This window comes from Phoxinus phoxinus (genome assembly GCF_949152265.1).
Source record: "Phoxinus phoxinus genome assembly, chromosome: 15".
NCBI classification, from domain to species: Eukaryota; Metazoa; Chordata; class Actinopteri; order Cypriniformes; family Leuciscidae; genus Phoxinus; species Phoxinus phoxinus.
In genome coordinates, this window is record NC_136890.1 from 28,751,573 (window position 1) to 28,775,864 (window position 24,292).

The window sequence follows — 24,292 nt, forward strand, 5'->3', positions numbered from 1 at the left end:
GGACTCTTTCTGGCTTTGATAAAAAATAATCTGTGTCTGTGTCGTATGGTTTGAAACTTCACAGAGCGCCCTCGCAAACCCCGAGCGCTTCATTCCTCTAATGTGTGTGAGGATAAATTGCCCCTAAATGGCTTTGTGCCCTGCACAATAGTGTCATCACCAGAATTCGTTCCAGAGCGACGCGCTCCAAGAGAGCGGTAAGACCCACTGTGACAAATTCAGTTTGTAGTCAAAGAGAATTTCTCTGTACACAAAACCCCAAAGTCAAAAGTCTCCTCTCGCATGAATTCGCAAGGTACAGAATATGGTTAATGTCTCATAGCGTATTGAACCCGAAAGCTACTAAAACTATTAAAAATGTAATTAATTGAAATAAAGCTAAAATAAAATATAAATTGGCAACTAAATAAAATAAGACTAGGTGAAGTACCTAAATTACTCAAACTAAACCTGAAATCAAAATAAATTAAAGCTAATTAGATTTTTTTTAAACTAATAAAAATGACAAAAGCACATAACAAAATTACTAAAACTTAAGTAAAATTAAAAGGTAAAAGCTAATTCAAAATATGAATATATTGTAATATGATATTATTATATTATATTATAACATAATACTATAAGAACACTGCTTTTGTCTGGACGACATTGTGTAGCGTGAAATGTCACTTTATATTATGATAAAGGCGTGAAATGTCACTTTATATTATGATAAAGGTGTGAAACAATATATATTTATTACATTTATGTTTATCTTGGTTTATGTTGTAATAACATATAATAAGGAAATGCACTCATTTTCTTCATAATAATGGTTTTGTTTTCCTTTAGAATCCCAGCGTTCCCACTTGACATCCTTTACAATGAAACTAAAGGACAAATTCCATTCTCCCAAAATCAAGAGGACGCCATCAAACAAAAAGTCCAAACCACCACCAGAGCAACCCGTGAAGTCCCCAGAAAAGACTGTGACCAAGGTACGAAGTAAAGTTACTATCGTCGAAGTATTTCCGGATGTTCACTATATAAACAAAGCTTTTTTCTGAAAACACAGGCAGTTTGAAAGCTAATATGCTTATTGATGGTTTTGTCGGCATTCTCTTCCACATTTAGTGTCTGAGTCGATTAGAGGAGCATGAGAAAGAAGTGGTCAGCGCCTTGCGGTATTTCAAGACTATTATCGACAAGATGGTGGTGGACAAGAAGGTCTTGGAAATGCTTCCTGGTTCTGCTAGCAAAGTTTTGGAGGCCATCATGAGCTTGGTACAACTTGATGGCAAGACACTGAGCAGGTAAAAATGTTTTATAGCATCTTGAGAGGAATAGTTTATTGTTCAGCTTTAAAAACAACAGTCATACATATACATTTTTATTTTACTTCCCCCTCCGTCCGTCTGCAGTTCAAGAGTGTCCTCCTGTCTCAGTCGTCTCTATCAAAGTCTCGCAAACCTCATTCGCTGGTCGGACCAAGTGATGCTGGAAGGGGTGAATTTAGAAGATAAAGAAGTAGTTGCAACTGTCACCACTGTGATCAAAGCAGTGCTGGATGGTGTGAAGGTATTAATGTTCAACAGAACTCTGTCAGGGCTTGTTTTGCAGTCTGTTGACATCTCCATCTATTCTCCACCCATAATCCAGCTGTATTTAGCCATGGGTTTTGTTCTTAGTTGATGGTATTGTGTGTAAAGATGACTATGCCTGTGTTTTCTTGTAGGAGTTGGTTAAAGTCGCCATTGAGAAGCAGGAGCACCCCTCCCCTACGACACCCGTCAAAACCCTGCCTCCTGTCACCAGTCCAAAGCGGTAAGAGCTTTTTGTGAAAGAACATGCCTTATCTTTAAAAGTGAGGTGGCTGATGTTGAAATATGTAATTCGTTTTTACCACTTTATCATGGCAGTGTTCCAGAACCCCCCATCACTGAGTCGAAGGAAACCGTCTTGAATGAGACCCCTACCCCAGCCGAGGCCACAGAGACCCCAAACGACGCCCCTGATGAGGAGATGGCCCCTCCTAAACCCCCTCTACCTGGACTCAAAGTGCCTGAACATTGGTATGAAAGCTTTGCTTAGTCAAACCTTAATCTTCGTGGCCTGAGAAATGCGTTCAGCTATGTGTCCGGGACTATCCACAAATATGGTTCATTTTATAAGCAATAAAGACACAATTCTTGTGTTTTCAGTTGTGGTGTTAAAAGCATTGAATATGTTATTATTATTAATATCATTATTACCACTGAGATATATATATACATATATATATACATATGACCCTGGACCACAAAACCAGTCACAAGTCGCATGGGTATATCTGTGGCAATAGCCAACAATACATTGTATGGGTCGAAATTATCGTTTTTTCTTTTATGCCAAAAATCATTAGGATATTAAGTAAAGATCATGTTCCATGAAGATATTTGGTAAATTTACTACCGTAAATATATAAAACATTTATTTTTGTGAGTGAATGCAGTCCAATCGCGAACATAAATGGACAATTTTAAAGGCGATTTTCTCAACGTTTCGATTTTTTTTGCACCCTCAGATTCCAGTTGTTCAAATAGTTGTATCTCAGACAAATATTGTCATATCCTAACAAACCGTACATCAATGGAAAGTTTATTTATTCAGCTTTCATATGATGTATAAATCTCAATTTCAAAATTGTGACCCATGTGACTGGTTTTGTGGTCCAGGGTCACATATATATATATAATTTATATATGGGTCAAAACACAATATGGGTTTCGGCTTGTTGGTAAAATGAACAATTAATCAGTATCACAGACAGAACACCAGTACTATCTGCAAGTTAAACTTTTTTTCTAAAAATAAATTCTTAATAAATTCTTAAAAAATGTAAACAGTTGAACTTGCAAAATAGTTCTGGTGTTCTGTTATGCTGTCAGTCGTTGGTTTATCACAACCAATGACATCCAACATTCTGCCCTAAACTAGCTGTCTCCTACTAAACTTACTGGGCAAAATCTGAAACCTTGTTACACATTTGTTTTAAATTTATTATAAAAATATTCGTTTTTTTTAATGTTTAAAATATACATGTAATTAAAATATTTTTTGTTTGTTTTTCCATTTAATTTAATTAATTTTTAAATGTATCACTAGGATATTATAACATCACACATCTGGGTTTTAAACGGAGTTCCCCAGTTTAAAAAAAAATACAGAAAATACAACAGAAAAGGTCATGGCCCTGTTGTATGCGCTATCATAGAAATGGGTGTTTATTTAGTTTACAAGTTTCATGGAGTGAAACAAACATAAGTGTGATTATATGAAAGGTGATACTGCACACGGGGAACAGTTTATAAGAGGAAATGTGAAATGGGCTGTGTTATCTTAACGTGCAATCTTATCTGGATTACATGCTGTAAACATCTAGGTACCACAGGTGATGTGGTTTGCAACTGCATGTCGTGTTTTAAGCGCTGTGTTTAGCTACAGATGATTGCACAGACCCATCACGGTTTGCGGGAAGCCTAAAAGAAAAGGTGTGAAAGAGAGATATAAATAGTGGTATTCTTGAGAATTCAGGTCTTTGGGTGCAGCAGTAAAGCCCCGGCTTCCTCTGGCAGAAAGTCATTGACATATGGGCTGTTTTCTGAGAAATGATCTTTAGAGTGTCAGCTCTCCTCTGTCGACTGAAAGAGACAAGAAAGAGAGGGTGCAAGAAGGGATATTCTGATACCAAGTCTAGACAGTAGAGGATTAAGTTGTGCTGCTGGCAATAAAGAGAGTTCGCTTTGTACTCTGAATTATTTCCTGGCATTTCCATCTTTTTGGCGGGTTTCCAGCCTTCCAACAAGTCTGTGTTTCCGATAGATGAGCTTTTTGTTGGAGATGCCAAGTTTAGCCTACCAACTGGTCTGTTCACTGAGCAGCCTGGTGTTTTTTGTCTATAATTTAAAGTCAGCTTGGTATTTAAAAGAGTTAATTCACACATAATTGTAAATTCTGTCATCATTGACATTTACTCATCCTCATGCCGTTCCAAATCTTCTCTCTGCTGTGGTACCCCATACAGAAATGTAATATATGACATAAATGTCCCTATATCGCTAGTGATGCCGTCATTATGCTAAATATAAGACAATATATTGGTATCACATATATACATATCTCTACATATATGTTGATATAGGTTTTTAACATATATAAATTTCCCATATTAAATTAGTATATTGACATATCTTAATATGATGTATATGATTATTATTTATATAATACTGTATGTTTTGACCATATATGTCACCGATAATATGTTTAATTTATATATGCCAAACTATTCACTATTTAACTATTTATTTCAAGTCTACAGATCAAGTCTACATATCCACATTTCCTTTCAATTTCTATCTCACTTTCGAATCTTTTATAAATAAAATGTACTATTTATTATTATTTTACCTCTTCTTGACCAGCTCATAAAAACAAAACAAGTACTACACAAATTCTATTTGGAAACTGATAATTATATATGTGACATGTATATAAAAAAACACTATTATACATACATAAAATAAATGTGCTGGTTTTATGTCAACTGTTCCATGTTCTAATAGGTTTTATATATGGGCATATATATCTTATATATGTGGATATATTTAATATATGTATATTTCATATGTGTACATATATTACATACATTACCCCCCCCACCCCCCACCCCCCCCATAAAATGTTAATTGTTAAAGGGTTTGTTACCTCTTTCAAGCCCCAGAAAGGTAGTAAATACATTATGTGACTCTGGATTACTTTTATGATGTCTTTACTACCTTTCTGGGCCTAGTTTTTCAGACTAGTTGCATAGGCTGCCAATAGAGGAAAGCTCTCAGATTTCATTTAAAATATCTTCATTCGTGTTCAGAATAAACAAAATTCATACCGGTTTGGAACGACATGAGGGTGAGCAATTAATGACATAAATTTTAATTTATGGCTTAACTTACCCTTTAATATAAATAAGGCAGCAAAGAAAATGGCTACTCTCTGCTGTAGTTTGTTCACTTGAATAATTAATGGGAAATCTAGATGCAATGTTTACTTCATTGAGAAATACCCTGTCATCAAGTTAATTTGATAATATTTATATGAATGTTTAATAACAACTTTAATAGCTTACTGTATATAAAGAAAATAGTTTTTTTTCTTGGAAAAAAAACTGGAATTTTGATCTTATGTAGACAAATATTAAATGCTGTAGAAGTTTTGTTCATGTAACTAATATTAACAAATGAAACCTTATTCTTTCATGACTGCAAGCAGTCTCTGATGAAGTTGTTCATGCGTAGTTCAACAACCTGATTAATAAGGAAATTCGCTATTGTGTGTTTTCAGTTGTCGTTGCAGTCCTAATATCCCAGAAGCACAGTTAGCTCAATGAAATGGCATGTAGATGCTTTCATGGCCAACAGTCCCTCGGCTCCCAGCCGAGGTGTCTCATCCCTTTACCAGCAGCCCTGTGTTAGTTTACATCAGTCAGACTGTTAAAATAAATGACCATGTTAGGACTACGACAGATCTTCCAGGTGTTTTATAGTTTTCTTTTCATAGCGAGAACCTTATTTAATCGCCTTTCAAGCCTCTCGTCTGGTGCAACAATTTAATACTTTAATGAAATCTGTCTGACCTGGCATGTTAAGACTGGTTAATCAGCAGATAATCGCTGTTTGTAAATGTCAGCCAGACATGCTCTACATTCACTATGAGTCAGTTCTTCTGCTAGTTGCTCTTCTGTATGACATCACCGTTAGCAGCTGTTTTGGGGCGACAGAGCAACTAACCAGACTGACTGAATGGCTGATTTATAAAGTTGCGGTTTGTGGTTCTAGAGCTGGATTCCACTGTCGCTTTGCAAAAATGTTCCTGGTTGCTTGGGATTGGTTGCAGAGACTTTCATAGCCCAGAATGTGTCTGTAGGTTTCTTGATTGACAGCTTGTATGCGACTTTTTAATATGGTTGAACTATAACTATAGTTAATCTGTTTGACACTAGCATTGGCTAAACAAACTCTCCCTTTGCAGTCCACCGGCTCTCCCCCCGAAGAAGCGTCAGTCGGCACCGTCTCCCACGAGGATTGCTGTGGTTGCGCCAATGAGTCGTACCACAAGTGGATCAAGTCTTCCTATTGGTATCTTTCGACAGGTGAGATTTTGGTGTTCCCTTGGTGCTCCAACCTACTTAAGAACCTTAAATGAAAGTGTCCCAAATGTGTTCTGTAGAAACCACTCAGAATTAATCTGAAGTTTTGTGCAATGAAAGATCACTCAGTTGTCAGTAGCAAGGACAACTTTTTAAGGAATAGTTCACCAAAAAAAAAAAATCTGTAATTCACTCATCCTAATGCCATCATGGAGCACAAAACAAATGTCAAAGGACATTTCAATTGTTTTTGCCAATAAAATTTAAGTCATTAGGGTCTAAAACAGCATTGCACTTAACTGATTTTTATTGTATGGATAAAAAATGAAAAAAATCAATGGTTTATCAATAATTATCAACCAACATTATATTCCAGACTAGCTTGCTCCTACTAATCTTACTAAATCAAATAAAATTATAATGAAAATATTATTTTATTTATTTATTTTCTATTTAATTTTAGTACAATAGAATAGTACAAAATCACAAATCAGAATTTTAAATGTCTTTTTTTCTGTGTGTGAAAAATGTCAAATCTAATAGAAAATCAATGCAAAGAAATGAAAGGTCACTTGGTTGTCAGTAGCTTGGATGACTTCCTACCCAAAAATGAAAATGAATTACTTGTCCTAATTATCTGTAAAACAAATAAGATATTTTGAAGAATGTTTTCAAACTATTTTGTTCACTTGGCTCTAAAACAACATTGGACTCCAATAACTTTCATTTTATGGATATAAAAGGCACTGAAACAATTCAAAATATCATCTTTTTTGTTGTATGGAAATAAAAAAGTCATGCAGGTTTGGAACATCATGAGGGTGATTAAATAAATGAATATCAGTCGGGAATAATGTTCGACTGTATCTTGAGGTTAACTGTTCTTATTTTCACCTAAAGGAATATGAGGCAGATGCTTTACAAAGGCGTTTTTCAGGAGGTAGTCACTCCTATGGAGGGGAATCGCCACGACTGTCCCCATGTGGCAGCATCGGCATATTGAGCAGGTCAGATGAACAGCTGTCCTCTTTGGAGCAGGACAGTGGTCAGTGCTCTCGTAACACCAGCTGTGAGACTCTAGGTGAGTGTTTAAATCATGATTGGGAAAGCTACTTTGAAACAGTAGCCTGTCAGGCTGATGGAGTTATATACTGATGGAGTTGTCCCCTTGCTTACTTAGACACAGCAGAGAGCTACGACCCTGACTATGACTTCCTGCATCAGGACCTGTCTAGCATTGACCAGATCCCTCCCGCACACACAGGGGGTTGTCTGAGCCCGCTCCCCGAGTCTCACCACGAATTATCCTCCTCCCCTGTTCAGTTTCAGTTGATACCACCCGCTCTCCCGAAGAAGGAACGGCGACCCCCTCCGCCTCAGGTGGAACGACTGTACTCTCAATATGACAATGTTTCAGATGAAGACATGCAGACCCCACCCTTCCCCCTCTTCGCTTCGATGCCACCCTCGAACCCTGGAGAATTCATGGGAAACTTCGGCCCCGCTGAGAACACACAGATCCCTCTGAGCCCTCCACCCCTGCCGGAGAAGAAGAGTCGGCATAGTGAGTATGAGGAATTCAGGTGTGCTGTTGGGAGGGTAGCAGATCACTGGGTTGTGGAACCGCTCTGACATTGTTGCGCAGATGCGTCTGGTATTTTGGTCCTTTACCAATTAGAGTGCGGATCGGGCCGAATTTTTCAGTCCGAGCCCGGCCTGCGTCCGACAGAGCAGTAACCGAACCCGACCCGAGCCCGACAGGCATAAAGATATTTATGTTCGAGCCCGACCCGAGCCCGACAGTTAAAATCCCATTTTTTTCTCATACTAATGACAATTGTACGTTTGTTTGTGTGGAAAGCCAGCTTTTATTAAGCAACTGTAGGAAGGTAATCGGAAATGTCAACAGGACAAGCGCATCAGCGCGCGGAGCAACAAGCGCTCTTAACACCTGGCGCGTGCACATTATGCACGCGTTTCGTTGTCACGGCTACATAAACAAATGTCCACACACAGGAAGACGGATGTTATGGTAATATTTTACATGTATTTAATCACAAAAACGAACGTTTGCATCAAGTGAAAGCATCAGGCACATCGCCTACCTACATAATAAGCTGTTTTAAATTTAAAATGTTAAATGCCTTATCGCGCTGATGTGACCGAGCCCGACCCGAACCCGAACATCATTTCTAAATATCTGTCCGAACCCGGCCCGGCCCGTCGGGTACCGGCGGGTCCCGTCGGGTCCCGTCGGGCTCGGGTCGGGTATCCATCCTCTATTACCAATCACATCCCCTTCTACTCTCCCTCTTTGCTTCCTGTCAATTCTCTGGATTGTCCTGTCCAAAACAAAGGCAAAAACAGCTAACTAAATTTTACTAAACTAACATAAAATATTTAATTTGATTGAGGTGGAAAACAAATTTCTGAAGGTGCTGGAAAAGAATAAAAGGAATGTTTTAAAGGAAACCTAAAACTGAAGATTCCCTTCAGTGAAAATATGAATAATAAAAAAATAATAATTATAAAAAATTAAATAAAAAACAGAAACATCATTCATATGGAAGCTTGTTTCCGCCACTGAATAAAAAATAAAAAGCTAATTGCAAGTTTATATCTCACAATTCTGATTATTTTCTCGCAATTGCTAGTTATAAAGTCAGAATTGTGTGATAAAATTCACAATTATCTTTTGTAGTATTTTATTCCAAGTAGTATAAAAATTTCAAAGTCAAGATAGATCTTCTCTTCCGTGTTGTGATGTACATCCAGTGAAGCGGATTATTGTAAAAAAAAAAAAAAAAAAAAAAAAAAAATCTATCAGAGTTGTTGATTAGATGGATATGAAGGCAAGCTTGCAGTCAGTTGTAAGAAAGGGGCGGGGTTTATGGACAAAGTCTGGCATACATCAGCAAAAAGAAATTATTAGGTAAAAAAAAACTGAAAAGATGAATCATATGCACACTTGAATCAATCACATTAAGATTAGTAACATGAATTTAGAAAATAGTGTGATTTTTCTTTTCATGCCGACTTTAAAACAACATTTTCAAGTACTACGACCAAACAAGTAGTTTTAGCCCTGGCTTTTCTGTTTTTCTCCAGACTAAGCCGTTTTCACAGGTCACTAATTCCTTGTGTAATGTGTGCAATGTGTGACGCAGTATGGCAAAGCCAGTTTTTCACGCGTTTTTCTCTGTAAAGCCCCTCAGTGTTGGGAAACAGTGATGTCACCTTTAGTTTGGGGTCAGATGGAATAATGCCTTTGTTGAAGAAATCTATGGCTGAATACAGTTCAAGGCCTCACCCAAGCCGGCAGGAAATGAGCTCTTGCTAAAAGACTCTTGTTTGGAGGGGAGGGGTTTTTGAATCATGTCATACTGTAATTCACGCATGAACCGCATGGCTTGACACAAGAGTTTATGTGAGTCCACACAGAGGATATAATTTTTCTCTTTTAAAATTGATTTAAATTACAGTGACTGTTTATGTCTAATTGTGTTCAAGCCTTTTGATAACTGTCATATTCCACGTAGGAGATGCACCTACTACTGTATGTATTAAAAAATATTGGCCAAGAATCAAGATGCTTTTGCCCATCTGCATATTTATTTGAATATAAATGAATTCAAATATAAATAAATATATGTAAAAAATAAATAAATGTTCAAATTAATATTAAAGTAGTTTTAGTATAGTAATATTACGATTAATCAAATAATTTTAATTAATATTTTATTATATACACTACCTTTCAAATGTTTGTGGTCAGTAAGATTTATTAATGTTTTAAAAGAAGTCTCTTATGCTCAACATGGTTGCATTTATTTAATCAAAAAATACAGTAAAAACAGTAATGTTGTGAAATATTAATACAATTTTAAATAACTGTTTTCTATGTGAATAAATGTGTTTAAAATTCCATTTAATCCTGTAATGGCAAAGCTGAATTTTCAGCATCATTACTCCAGTCTTTCAGTGTCACATGATCCTTCAGAAATCATTCTAAAATGCTGAGTCTTATTTTAAGACTTCATTTAATTTTGATGAATACATGCAAATGCCTACTGTTTTATCCAGGTTCATTCTAGTTATCAGAATATTGAAATCATCAGTATTCATTTACATAACGCATACAACATGGCCAAATTCCGATTAACTTCAGAATAAACCGAACAGAATGCTGAACACACACCATGAATGACTTGTGAGGTAAAGTGTGAAGTGTCACACTCTCTCAGCTTCTCACAATCTCAGAGCCTCTTGGCATCCTAACCCTTGCCCTATTAATGCATGTACTTGCATTTAGCACCTGCGTGTTAATGTAACCTATGTACTTTTTGCCTCGTCTACCCGCAGTCCTGAAGTACATGCAGTTTATGGAGGACTATTCCGAGCCGCTGCCTTCCGTCTTCTACCAGACGCCGCAGAGCGAAAGCATTTATGAGCAGCGCAATAGGAAGCGCTTTCAGGAAGTGTATGGCCTCAGCGACTCGTTCAGCAGCAGTGACGAGACCCTCCCTCCACCAGCGCTGCCACCCAAACAGAGACAACTGGTGAGAGCTAGATCACTGCCCACACACGCCGTCTCATTCTCACCCTCCCTAGATGTTGTGCAATGTTTTCCTTCCTACTGACAGTCACCGTTAATCACAATGGTAGAGGTATTATGTTTCCCATAGCGTCAGAGTATTACTTGTATCAAGTTGCTTATGGCACAGTATTCAAGTGTATTCATCCTCTGTTGGTCTAAGTGAAGTTCAAGTGTTGCCCAAGGCGATCCGCATCATCTATTTCCTCATTGTGTGTTGCGTGAACATGTCTGTTTATTCAGCTATAGCCTGAGAGGAACAACTCAAATGTGGTAACTTCCTTCAAATCTTGCACCGTTCCTTGCTGTGTGTAGCACATGCCGCTCTTTTTTTAGCGTTCAAGCGTTAGAAACAATCGACTGAAGTTTATTTTTAACAAGGTCCCTGGTCATTTTTGTGACCCATTCGAGAACAGAAACTTGTTTTGTTTTTTTGATCCTGTAATGCAGTTTTATAAAGAGGCTGTTTTTGAAGGATGGGACGTTTTTATGTCAAAACTAATCAAATGTGTACAGGACCTACCAGAAGATTTGAAAACTTGAAAAGAGGCAGCAACACTGTATCTACTTTCACATGTAAAGAGGGAATTTACATGGAAGTCTTGAAGGCACAACATAAATGGTTGTTAAACTCAAGGGTTAGAGAATGGACATGAATGTTTTGTTGCAAAAATATTTTTTTATCAAGTTTATATTATGTTGTACTTATGTTTATAAGTGAGCCGCAAGGGAGAAAAAAAAATGTTATATGGTTAGAAATGGGGTCAAATTCTATATATATACATAGTACATGATTTTCATGGCTTCCAAATTGCCTTTTAAAGCAAGGAAAACAACTGTTTTAATGTTTTGTGCTATTCTTGCTTTTGTTCTCATTCTTGTCTTGCTAACCCATCTACCTCATTTCATTTGACTCGGTTTCCACTGTTTTTTCTCTCATTCCACGTGACTGAGCAGAAGGATTCACCAAGGTGTGTTGCTTAGAGCTTTGAGCTCAGGTATAAAGTAACCTTAAGTGCTAGTAGCTATATTATCCACAAGTTTAGCCATTTATTTGAGCTTTTAGTCTTAGTAATTCCCTGTTTTTGTTCCCACACTCTGATTAGTAAGCACAAGCAGTTACCAGGCAAAAAGTAGAATCCTTTGTCTCTTAATATTTTACACTTTCACAAGTCAATTATTTCACATAACGTTGCTCTTTCCTGCTGCACAGTAGACTTTTAGTCTGAGTTGATGAAAATAACTTCCAGATAGGACTTTAAGGTCTTGGGTCACGTCTAATTTTCACAAACCATGTTTTAAAACGTTTCATTTGCGTCACATTTAATATTTCTTGCGTCACGTTTCTACTCCTGACTAAGGTCTTTTTCTCCATTCAGCTCACATCTGCTCAGAAATCTACGCTGTGCATGAATCTCTGGCCTTTTTTCTCTTCCTTCCTCCACTCTTCTCTTCCCTCTTAGGCTTCCTCACACTCTGCGTCTCCTTCCTCCTCCTCTTCCTCCTCTCTGTCATGTCAGCTGCAGCAGTGTGCGTCCGGGCCTGGCCCTGGTGAGACAGAAACCGCTCTCAGCCTTTCCGCATCTAACTCCTCTCTGAACCGCCAGGGCTCGCTGCCTGTCACTACGGTGAGTCCCGGCTGCCTTTCGCTGGCCTCTAACATGTTTTCCTTGTCTTCTTGTAACTAATAAAGTCTATATCTTCTTAATATAAAAGAAACAGCAATGCTTGCATTGCAGCAAAAGACTAGTGTTGATGTTTTTGGTAAGTTTAGGTTTCAGGAACCAATTGTAGAGGTTTAATTCTATGGCACAGCCTTGCAATCACTGCAGTTATGATTCTGTAGTTTTTCAGTTCATCCTCACATGCTGAGAAGTAGCACAAACATGCAAACACTGCTGATTGTCTAATTATTGACTCTGTGTAGGCGTGTGTGCCTGCGGCTACAAGAGGAAACATGTTCATAATAGCTCACATGAATCACAGGTGCTGTAGCCTGTAGGCAATGAATAGTTCACCGCCTCAATTAATGGTGGCACTGCCTCGTTAGGGTTCAGTGATACCCCCCACGCCTCTAGTCTTCAGTGGCGGTGATCTAAAGATCGCAAGAGTCAAAGGCATGTACCACGCGGGGGTCCTGCAACTGTGACCTGCGGAAAAGCTGAGGTTAAACACGCATCATCCCGCAGGGACCCGTTGGGTTTCCAGCTGTTAGGTGACTGAGTTGCCTGTTATGATGTTGTCTGCTGAGCTGTATCCTCTACTGAACGACAGGGAACTCTTTTCAATACCTCTTATTGGAAAAGCGACTACTAAATATAGGTGATCTGTTTTAAGGTTGATAGCTGGTTCTCTGTGTACCATATATTTGTAGTATAAAGCTCTCGAAAAAATTAAGACCACAGCAATTTTTTCTTAAATCAGTATCTCTACATGTATGGCAGCCATTTCATTTCAGTGTCTGTTGAATTCCAACACAGGCACACCTCATTCTACTGAGGAAAAGTATTAAAAAACTGCTGTGGTCATCACTATCCTCTTGCAATAGGACCAGCTGGATGGCAAAAACAGTGCTAGTAGTACCTCAAAAGTAATTGGAATCAAAAAATAACTATTGACTATGCCAAAAGTGTTGAAAAGGAAGGTTTTGAGTTAGGAAAAGAAGGGTTAAATTCTGGCTTTACTGGCAGAGGAATACAGTGTGCGTCGGGTTGCTTGCATCCTTAAAATTTCAAAATCGGCGGTTCAAGGTCAAGCTGCCAAGGTTAAGCTACAGACATTGAGGACAACAAAGCTACAGACCGGCAGAGGGCGTAAACGACTCTCCACTGCCCGGGATGACCGCCAACTCATTCGAATGTCACTCAACAACTGTAGGATGACATTAAGTGACCTACAAAAAGATTGGAAAACAGCAGTTGGGGTGAAGTGCACGGCGAGGAACAGGGTCCAAATGGCAGGGCTGAAGTCGTGCAAAGCTAGAAAAAAGCCCTTCATCAATGAGAAGCAAAGAAGAGCCAGACTGAGGTTTGCAAAAGGACATAAGGATTGGACTGTAGAGGACTGGACGAGTAAGGTCATCTTCTCTGATGAATCCAATTTCCAGTTTTGTCCAACACCTGGTCGTCTAATGGTTAGACGGAGACCTGGAGAGGCCTACAAGCCACAGTGTCTCGCACCCACTGTGAAATTTGGTGGAGGATACTTGTGAAGGACGCATGAATCAAGCCACGTACAAGGTTGTCCAGGAAGAACTCTGAGGATTGGTCTTTCCTGCAGGATAATGCTCCATGCCACACAGCCAGGTCAATCAAGGTGTGGATGGAGGACCAGCTGATGAAGACTCTGTCATGGCCAGCCCAATCTCCTGACCTGAACCGCATTGAAAACCTCTGGAATGTGATCAAGAGGAAGATGGATGGTCACAAGCCATCAAACAAAGCCGAGCTGCTTGAATTTTTGCACCAGGAGTGGCATAAAGTCACCCGACATCAATGTGAAAGACCAGGACGCATGAAAGCTATGATGAAATATCAGAGTTATTCCACCAAATATTGATTTCTGAACTCTTCCTAAGTTAAAACATTAGTATTGTGTTTAAAAATTAATATAAACGTATTTTCATTCCATTATTCAAGGTCTGACAACACTGCATCTTATTTGTTATGTTGACCAGTTGTCGATTTCTGCAAATAAATGCTCTAAATGACAATATTTTTATTTGGAATATGGGAGAAATGTCAGTAGTTTATAGAATAAAATAAAAATGTTAATTTTACCCAAACACATATCTATAAATGTCCAGAGCTGTATATATCTGAGTGGCAATGATTCAATGGATCAGTTATGAGATTACATTTTTATATATACTTCATGATGATGACAATAATAGTAGTTTTGTTTCATTTTTTTATTTTATTGTTACTGTTTTATTATTATTTTAATATAATTAGATTATTATTATTAATTCTTTAAATCGTGTTATAATATTATAATAAATATTACAATTAGAATAATTCTACCAATATATTTTCATTCATGACACAATACAATTATTTATAATAATATAGTAATAATAATCAAAAATGTATTTGTATAGCACCTTTCATATAATAAATGCAGCTTAAAGTCCTATACAAAACAGCATTACAAAAAGCTTTTTTAAGATACCATAATTATAACATACAGTAAGATTAAAAATAAAATCCATAATTGATGCAAAAGATGAAACACATAATAATAAAATAAGATAAAATGAATGTGCATACAGTGAAATGCATAACAAAATATGGATATTAAAACGAAGTAGTTAAAAGAACATGTATGAAAACAATACATATAATGCTTCAAAAAATTGCTTGTTAAATGCTAAAGTAAATTGATTTTTAGCTTGCATTTAAAATATTTTCACTTCTGAATCCACTATATCCACTATCCAGTAAATCCACTATATCAAAAACATAATAATGAGTAACTACTGCAATAATGGAATTGAATTAAACGGAATCAAATTGAATTAAACGAAAACAAACTGAATAAAATTGTAATCTACACCAAATTGTTAGAGAAAATATGAACTCTGGTGGACTCAACACTGGAAGCCTGCAGTTTGTTGTGACAGGAAACTGGACGGCTCGCATCATAATTGATGATTATTATGTCGGCTCAAGACGAGTCTGACGTCAATACACAATACACAGGCAGCAATGCGGATTATAATGGAAGCAATTGAGTTTTATTGCATAAATAGCTTGCTACACTGTGTTAGGATTATAAACGATATTATTTGTTGGAAGAATTGTTTATTGTGATAGTTATGAATAAATGTGATCGTATATTGAACATTTGATGTCTCCAACTTCATATAGTAATATCACTCTAATGCACAGCCTCTTGCCAAGTTTCCAGGCACCTGTCATGCAGTACCTTGCTTTGCTATAAGTGTCCTTTGATTTCAGGCCCACCAAAACAATAGTGGCTCCCTCTGAGAGTTTATTTCAGCTGTTCTTCAGCCTTGTGAGCATCAGCTCCAAACCACACCTTTACTCACCTTGACGCCTGCCAATGCTTGTGCTGTCCTCCCTCTTGTTTTCCTGTAGAGCGAAAGTGCTAATGATGAAGGTGGGGAGGGTGAATACGTCAATCTGTATTCATCCAACCAAGCCAATGGAGATGTGACTCTCTCCAATGGAGTAAGTAACAGCATGTCAGCGGTTGCAACCGACATGCTGGTTCCTTCATGCTGCGCTTGTGCTGTTTGTGGCGGTAATGCTTGGCTTTGCATCATGCAACTGGTTGATTGTAAATTTGCTGACAAGACACAAGTGTCCAAAAGCAACCGACAAGAAATCTCTTGCATGTTAATCTAAGTTTTGTCTTAACCAGCCATGTTTGTCAATATCGCACTGTGCTGGGTGGCCCTGCCCACGGTTAAATTTAATTGGTTCAAAATTCTGCTCTATATTGCTAGATTTGAAATGTCTTTTTGTGACCGTGCAGGATTTAGCATGTAGTATGGACAAAAAAAGAAGCAAAAAAAGCTAATTTTAGATGACTTTGTATGCAGACATTGTTGGGAAATCGAGTTTCTCTGGTAGAATTCAAGAACTGAAAAGAGGAATTGTTGATTTGATGATAGTGTGCTTTTCAAAAATAAAACCTGCAATTTAAGCAGTAGTTATTAAACCTCTTAACAGATCATCGGATTCATCCCGAAGTAGGACGCCCAATGTTACAGAAAGCGGAGTTATAATGTTAGTCACATCAGCATTACATTTCTGCGATATGTAATTTGACATTGACCTTGAATTATGGCATGACTTAAAAAAACAGAATATGTAAACATTTACAACACTCTAAAAAATGCTGGGTTGTTTCAACCCAATTTTGGGTAAAATATGGACAAACCCAGCCGTTGGGTTACATTTTTACATTACATTTTTAACCCAACGTTTGGGTTTGTCCATATTTTACCCAAAATTGGGTTGAAACAACCCAGCATTTTTTAGAGTGAAATTTTACACCAAAGCTATTAGCACCACACTTTCAACATTCTTTGAAAGTAGGAATAAATTAAATGAATTGTGTACAAACAACCAACAACAAAAAAATCCATAATTGGTGAAACAAGAGGTAATTGCAGTGCAATATTTTGGTGTTCACATATGTAGATATTTTTACTACGGAATATACATATTGAAGAATAACAAATTTATTAAATGTTTAATTTAGGAAACTGCAATATCTAATATATCTAATATGTAAAGATACAAATACTTTAAGTATATTTTCTTCAGTTATGATTTGTGTTTGATTATAAATTAACAGCTTAGCACAAATTATTTATCTAACCTCATGTTTTATAATCACATCATGCTTTCTGTAACGCTACTTTTGAAAAATATTTATTGTGATTTATGTGTGTGTGTGTGTGTGTGTGTATGTGTGTATATATATATATATATATATATGTGTGTGTGTGTGTGTGTGTGTGTGTGTGTGTATATATATATAGTGTGTGTGTGTATATATATATATATATATATATATATAGTGTGTGTGTATATATATATATATATAAACATTTTACATGTTTGTGATTGTGACTTCACTATATTATAATGTGTCATCAATATGCCCCAATCTTGTGTTAAATGTTTTGTGAAATGCAGAACTATCACCTTGTGCTCTTCTCTTAATTTTGCATTTTATTAAGATATCTCGTTTTTCACCCCATTGTATGGATGCAGTGATAGGCCTTGAATAATTGTTTCTGTCATTCCCAGGACTCTTCTTGTGGTGCTGAGGACTCACTCCAGGACTCAGAGTCAGAGAACAGTAAAGATCCGGCCGACAGAGAGGGGTAACATTCATTTGCTTCTGCTCAAAACCTTGTATCCTCTCTTTAGTTGTTCATCTTTTGAAACAATTTCAGACGTTTTTGTCTCCCACCATAAAAATGCAATTGCCTTCCGTGTTTTTGACTTTTTGATAACCTATCCATCCTCTCATCCACAGCTGGAAGCAGAAGTGTGTAGACTCCGAGTTGACCTCAGAAGAGGTGGACGAGCTCTCGCTGATAGACCATGATGAGATCATGTCTCGCTTAACACTAAAGCAAGAGGTAAAACTTGTGTGTAAGGTGTTGCATCTACTGCAGGTGTACAGAAATGCCAAGTTTTTGAAGTTTATAACTTGACTTACATTGGTTGTACTGATAGTTGAGTATTAGTGTGCTCTCTGCTGCCCTCTGCCTATGACTCAAAGCCTCTGCAGTGCCGCTGTGGTGAACCCCAGCATTGAAGTGCATGTGAAATACTGTTGTTCACACTGTAAGGTCAGACCTACCGCAGAGAGCATCTCCCCTGAAAGAATACATAAGTTAATAAGCGGACTACTCATACTCATAAGACAGGAAATGTATGACTCTAATGAGCTGGCTTGCTTTATCTTGTTCCAGTTTGTCTTTGAACACAAGAACATGCCTTGAAATGAAACATCCAGACATCTCAACATGTTTCTAATTGGGGTCAGTTGACCCTAATTATATAGGGCTTCCTAAAGTCCAACTGGTCACTGAGCCACTGACTAGTAGATTTTGAAAATATTATTTTGCACATCCCTCCAAGAAGTTACATTTAGGAGCTGATTACATGAAAAGCTCTAACTTTGACCTGCATGTTGAAAACTGCATAATCCTAATCTGTATTTCTCAGAACGATGACGGCCCTGATGTCAGAGCTGGATCAGGCGATATTTTATTAGTTCATGCCACCGAAACAGATCGCAAAGGTAAGAGTAATCCCTTTTAATCTGGGCGAGTCAGTTATTTTGTGCTCAATATTTATTTATACAACAGCAAATATGTTCAACTAGGGGATTCAAAATGTAGCTTTTTAATTACCGTTCAAAAGTTTGAGGTCAGTAGTTATCATTTTTTTAAGCTAATATTTTTATTCAGGTAGACCACTAGTGAAAAATGACCAAAATTATCAAACGTAACAGTAAAGACTTTTATAATGTTACAAAAGATTTATATTTCAAATAAAAAATGTCAATTTTTGAACTTTCCATTCGTCCACAATAATAGCATAACAGTTTTCAACTGATAATAAGAAATGTTTCTTGAGCACCAAATCATCATTAGAATAATTTCTGAAGGATCATGTGACTTTGAAGACTGACAGTTCTTTTACATTTTTAATGTTTCACACTATTACTGTTTTTACTGTAGTGTATTTTTTATATTTATTTACTCTAGTTCACATTCCCAAATCTTGACCTATAATTATGATTAAATAAATGCATCTCATGTTCTCTTTTGTAGATCGAGTTTTATACTGTGAAGCTTTCTTGACCACATACCGAACATTTCTAACCCCAGAGGACCTCATTAAAAAACTCCGCTACAGATATCCTTTCTGATGGTGGTACATCTTTAAATCTTTGCATTCCTACCCTTTTTATTCTTATTAACCTTAACTCTGAACACGTTTACCAGATTTTCTGTCAGCTCTGATATCATCAAACAACGATCTAGTAAAAACACCTTCTTCGTGCTGGTGCGCGTTGTGGACGAGCTTTGGTGAGCTGGAACTCAATTATGGGACATCAGATACACACTTTACAAACACAATTGAGGGGTCTCATTATATAAATATCTAAAGGCACTGATGCAGTTATTCCACACTTATTTACTTGTAGGCCAATGTGATGTCTAAAAAAAACTACATTAACATAACATACACAAAAATTCAGCAAACATAAATATTAAAGCTAGTACAAGCTAGTTGTTATTTACTGTTTCATGTTGCTAGTGACTTATGAAAGTGTTGTTGTTGCTTATGAATCATTATTTGAATAAAGACCCTTTTTTGTGTGTCATCAGTTTGGTGGAGCTGACAGAAGACATCTTGAAGCAGCTCATGGAGCTTGTGTTCAGTCTGTTGTGTAATGGAGAGCTCACGCTGGCCCGGGTTCTGCGCAAGAACATCTTAGATAAAGTCCAACAGAAGAAGTTTCTGCAGTACACTAACTCCCTCAAAACACTGGCTGCGCGAGGTGTGGCGGCCAGGTAATGCTCACCGCAATCATGTTCTTTCAGTGTTTCTTTTAGAAATCCATAGAGTGAATTTAATCGATTTTGGCTATTTATTACCAGGCCCGGCACTCTGCACGACTTCCGTAGTCATGAGATCGCAGACCAGCTGACTCTCCTTGATGCGGAGCTGTTTTATAAGATAGAGGTACAGCTTCTCTAATGTCATTCATCACACTTCCTACTGAGAGTTTTCCAACACGTTTGTTATGTTTGTCTGCAGATCCCAGAGGTGTTACTTTGGGCAAAGGAACAGAATGAGGAAAAAAGCCCCAATCTGACCCAGTTTACAGAGCACTTCAACAACATGTCATACTGGTATGATGCTTTGATTCTCAAGCTAGCATAAAACCATCAACACTTAAGAAAATAAACTTCAGTAGTTTAAGGCCACGTTCACACAGCAAAAGTATACGATTGAGTCCGGTTATGTTCGCGCGCAGTTCAGTTATTTTCTACATTCTATAACCAAACTCATGGCGGTACATTTTCAGAAAACCTGCGCTGTGTGAACTAGTTGTCTGTCACGTCATACAGTGTGAGAGACCTGCTCTGCGCTTCACAAACACGTGTGTTACGGGTTTTCATGTGTGGTTTTGGTAACTTATATCGACAGAGCTGTGTCATCTGAAGGTTTTAGATCCAGACACTGTTCTCCACCGGAGCTGCTCCTGTCAGTTTTGTGTTCGAAGTGCGACTCAAATGCTCCACTCCACACAGATAAAAAAAAACTGCTGTCAGTTAGTAAATATTTGATGGATGAACTCGGCTCGATTGAACTCTTGTCGTGTCAAAATAAGACTTTTCAGTGTTATGGACGTCTCCGTCTTTTAAATTACTTTGGTCATTGTCGCTGTGGTTACTGGATAGAGAGTACGGGCTTGACTCCCGTTGTACATTCATACAGACCGTAGACGCTACTGTAAGTTGCTATGTGAACGGGACATTTCGAGACTCACACCTGTGAAGTAAATGTGATCAGTGTGTAGCCTAAGAGAAAACTTTTTTCTTTTGGCTTACAGCGTAAAGTTTGTTTCATATTACAGCTTAATCTGCGAGAACTGCCCATTTAGACACTTTTTACATTATATACGTCTATATTTATTTGTCTAAAAATGAAGGTCACCGCTGGACCATTTAAAATAAACTAGTGAAGATTAAATTGGTGAAAAATAAATGGTGAACACTTACCTAAATGATACACAATTTCTTCTTTTAAATTTCTATCTTAAATCTTATGTTAATGGAGAAAAAAATATTTATGGACATGTTAATGAGTATACAGTACATTATATGTATTTTTATCTCTCTTTTTTAAGGGTTCGGTCCTTAATAATACAGCAGGAGAAAGCCCAGGATCGGGAAAAACTTCTTCTAAAGTTCATCAAAATTATGAAGGTACAAATTAATTTTATTCTTCCAAATTGAAATCAATGATTTATTGGCTTGATTTCTATTACAAAATAACTTTAACCCATGTCCCTTTGTATTCTAGCACTTAAGAAAACTCAATAACTTCAACTCCTACTTGGCAATATTATCAGCGTTGGATTCAGCGCCTATCAGAAGACTGGAATGGCAGAAGCAAACGTCAGAGGTAAATCACATCCATGCATCCCTGTCTCTTTTATCTTGGTTTTCAGCCGATCGTCATTATACCTTATGTTATCTTTACAGGGCTTGGAGGAATATTGCACTTTAATTGACAGTTCCTCCTCCTTCCGGGCGTACAGAGCAGCTTTGGCGGATGTGGAGCCTCCATGCATACCGTATCTGTAAGGACATGTTAAGCATTTAAAGTTGCCATGAAATGGAAGTTGCGATAGTCTTTTCTTTCCTTATTTTGATGTATGCCTGTGTAAAATGGCTTCTCAAACAAGAAAAAATGTAGGGCGGAACTTAATTTTGTCCATCGGGAATTTATTGGATGGTCGTGGTTTGCTATTGGTCAATCTCATGAGAGACAGTAAATATGTCGCTGCAAGAGGGAGAGGAAGTTATTTTGACGCATGAATTTCTTTAAATAATGATGTGCACAGATAAATCATTTATAATAAATACTGCAATATTCCATAAAAACAAGAAATGTTGACTTTAAAGAAAAGATACACATTTTTATTGTAATTCAAATGTCATATTTTGTGTATAACTTCCCTATTTTTTCACAAAATGCAGAGGTCTCATCCTCCAGGACTTAACGTTTGTGCATCTTGGGAATCCAGACCTCATTAAAGGAAAGATAAACTTTTCCAAACGCTGGCAGCAGTTCAACATCCTGGACACCATGAGGCGCTTCCAGCAAGTGTGAGTACTTGGACAATATGAAGCATCGTTCGCAATCCATGTAACTTCCATAATCAGAGTGAAAGCAAAATATTCAACAAAGTAAAAAATCTATTGGAACTGTATTGGATCGTGAAAAGCTTGGCTATGGCATTATTGGTGCTTGGCGTTAACCTACAAAAATAGATAATTAAGATGGGATAGAAAAAAATATAATTTTGTACATTTTAAACCGTTATCAGCATTTTGTGTGACTTGCACTTTCTCTTTCTTCCAGGCACTATGACCTCAAACACAACGACGACATTGTCTCCTTCTTCAACGACTTCAGTGACCATCTAGCTGAGGAGGCATTGTGGGAGCTTTCTTTGAAGATCAAGCCTCGCAACATCACTCGCCGGAAAACCGAACGAGAGGAAAAGACATAGCTCGCTCGGCTAGACGAACAAACTGCTTTTAAAAGCCACCCTCCTCCGAAGTTGCAAGACACAGCAATCAGAAGTTACTGTAATGGCAGCTACGAGACTGAAAACAATACTGTATTTCTGTTACAGTTTACATAAACTTTTTTTTTAAATGATTAGATTTTATTTTGTAATTGCACTGAGTCTGAACCTGTGTAAATTTGAAATGTGGAACAGTGCCGAGCGCAAAGACGGAAAACATGATACATGAGATTACGGGGTTTGCGGTCGTAACCTGGGATTTACGGTACGGTCTCCCCATCTGGATGTTTGCGGTGCAATCTGGACAAACAACTGCGACTCCAACTGCAAACTGATACCATGATGCCTCAACGGGCACTTTGGATGTTGAAGTTCCTTGAAGACTGATATTTTTATTTATTTATTTTGTATATAACAAATGCACATAGAGACTCTTTAGATTTAGGGGGATTGCTGTACGTTTAGCTGCTGGATTGAACAGCTTTAAGCATGTATGATAATAGGTCACGATGAGGACACACAGCCAGAGTTATTAATAGCACTATCAGGATTTTGTTGCTTATTCTGCAAGATTAACAGTATCTGCTTTAAAGCTTTTTTGGACTTTAGTTTCTGAATTCACTGAACCCACTAAAATTCTTCAAACAAGAGCATGCCAGTTTTAACGTGCATCGAGTTCAGATAACTTCATCGTCATATTCTGTTTATATTAAATTCATACTTCTCATTACCGTAATTTGAGGCCTATTTCAAATCAGTTGTCTTCCAATTACAATTAATTGCTAATAATCAGGGAAACCCATTGTTTTGTTAAACCTGCTTGTTATTTATTTGTAAATGTATGTGCGTAGATTAACAATATGCTTTGTATTACATGATCATTTGCAAAGGAAGCCTGCTTTGCCACTGTGGTTGTTGCAAGCAAGGTTTTAGGAGTTGTGTTACAACTGTATGTCTGGTACATTTCAATATTTTTCACTTTGCACACCAGTACGGTACAAAATAACCATATTTCTGTAGATCTCCGAGAGCCATCGCAGTGATCAAAGACCTACTATCAAGTGCTTGAAGCTGTTCATGAAGTGGTGTCAATGTGATTTTATTTTATATAATGCAGTTTTCCTTTTGTTTTTAAAAAGGATTTTACATGGAAATTTGCAGAGAGATTTACTCTGTTGTTGTGAGATGTGATCAAATGTGCACTTTGAAGTTGATTGTGGGAAACAAAGATTAAAAGCTGTTAGGTAACAGTTTTTAAGTGGACATGCATATGAGCCTGAACCCCTTCAACAATGCTTTCGGGGGGAACCTGTTCTTACCTGCAAATTGGACTGGAGTTCCAAAGACCCCAGACCACAATCATAATGTTTGAACATAATGATGATGAATCAGTTGCGTATAAAATACAACTGACATGTACCTCTGTACACATAACCCTGTGAAACCTGGTAAAAAATCATATACATATCATCAATGTCTGCTTTGTGTGTGTGTGGGATCCAGTTGTTCTGGTTAGGGGACAGCATAGAATAAAAATATATAAAAAAGCTGTGACAGTCATTAAAATCTATGCGTGAATAAAGATAAGTTTGCATTTAAGTAATTTGTCATATGTGAACAAAATGTTATATATAAAAACACGCATTAGTGATTTTCAATAGAAAGATTCTCTAACGTGTAAGTAAGGAGAAATCACTCACAATTAATATTAT

The 24,292-nt window shown here is 37.3% G+C and overlaps 1 protein-coding gene across 4 annotated transcripts in view; it reads left to right on the forward strand.

Moving 5' to 3' along the window:
- rapgef1a (Rap guanine nucleotide exchange factor (GEF) 1a) overlaps positions 1-24,179 on the forward strand; it is a 28,949-nt gene extending 4,770 nt beyond the window's left edge. The window contains exons 2-25 of one of the 4 annotated variants that reach the window (XM_079638891.1): positions 832-977; positions 1,114-1,292; positions 1,401-1,557; positions 1,715-1,803; positions 1,899-2,051; positions 6,043-6,163; positions 7,061-7,241; positions 7,341-7,724; positions 10,523-10,719; positions 12,218-12,382; positions 15,854-15,946; positions 17,540-17,616; positions 17,772-17,877; positions 18,470-18,545; positions 19,081-19,165; positions 19,246-19,338; positions 19,642-19,827; positions 19,915-19,999; positions 20,075-20,169; positions 21,171-21,249; positions 21,347-21,448; positions 21,529-21,626; positions 22,027-22,155; positions 22,412-24,179. In XM_079638891.1, coding sequence (XP_079495017.1) covers positions 832-977; positions 1,114-1,292; positions 1,401-1,557; positions 1,715-1,803; positions 1,899-2,051; positions 6,043-6,163; positions 7,061-7,241; positions 7,341-7,724; positions 10,523-10,719; positions 12,218-12,382; positions 15,854-15,946; positions 17,540-17,616; positions 17,772-17,877; positions 18,470-18,545; positions 19,081-19,165; positions 19,246-19,338; positions 19,642-19,827; positions 19,915-19,999; positions 20,075-20,169; positions 21,171-21,249; positions 21,347-21,448; positions 21,529-21,626; positions 22,027-22,155; positions 22,412-22,562 — 3,227 coding nt within the window. In that variant the 3' untranslated portion in view covers positions 22,563-24,179. The remainder of the gene's footprint in view (positions 1-831; positions 978-1,113; positions 1,293-1,400; positions 1,558-1,714; positions 1,804-1,898; positions 2,052-6,042; positions 6,164-7,060; positions 7,242-7,340; positions 7,725-10,522; positions 10,720-12,217; positions 12,383-15,853; positions 15,947-17,539; positions 17,617-17,771; positions 17,878-18,469; positions 18,546-19,080; positions 19,166-19,245; positions 19,339-19,641; positions 19,828-19,914; positions 20,000-20,074; positions 20,170-21,170; positions 21,250-21,346; positions 21,449-21,528; positions 21,627-22,026; positions 22,156-22,411) is intronic. The other 3 variants (XM_079638892.1, XM_079638893.1, XM_079638894.1) reach the window with 3 other exon arrangements.
- Positions 24,180-24,292: the final 113 nt, after the last annotated feature.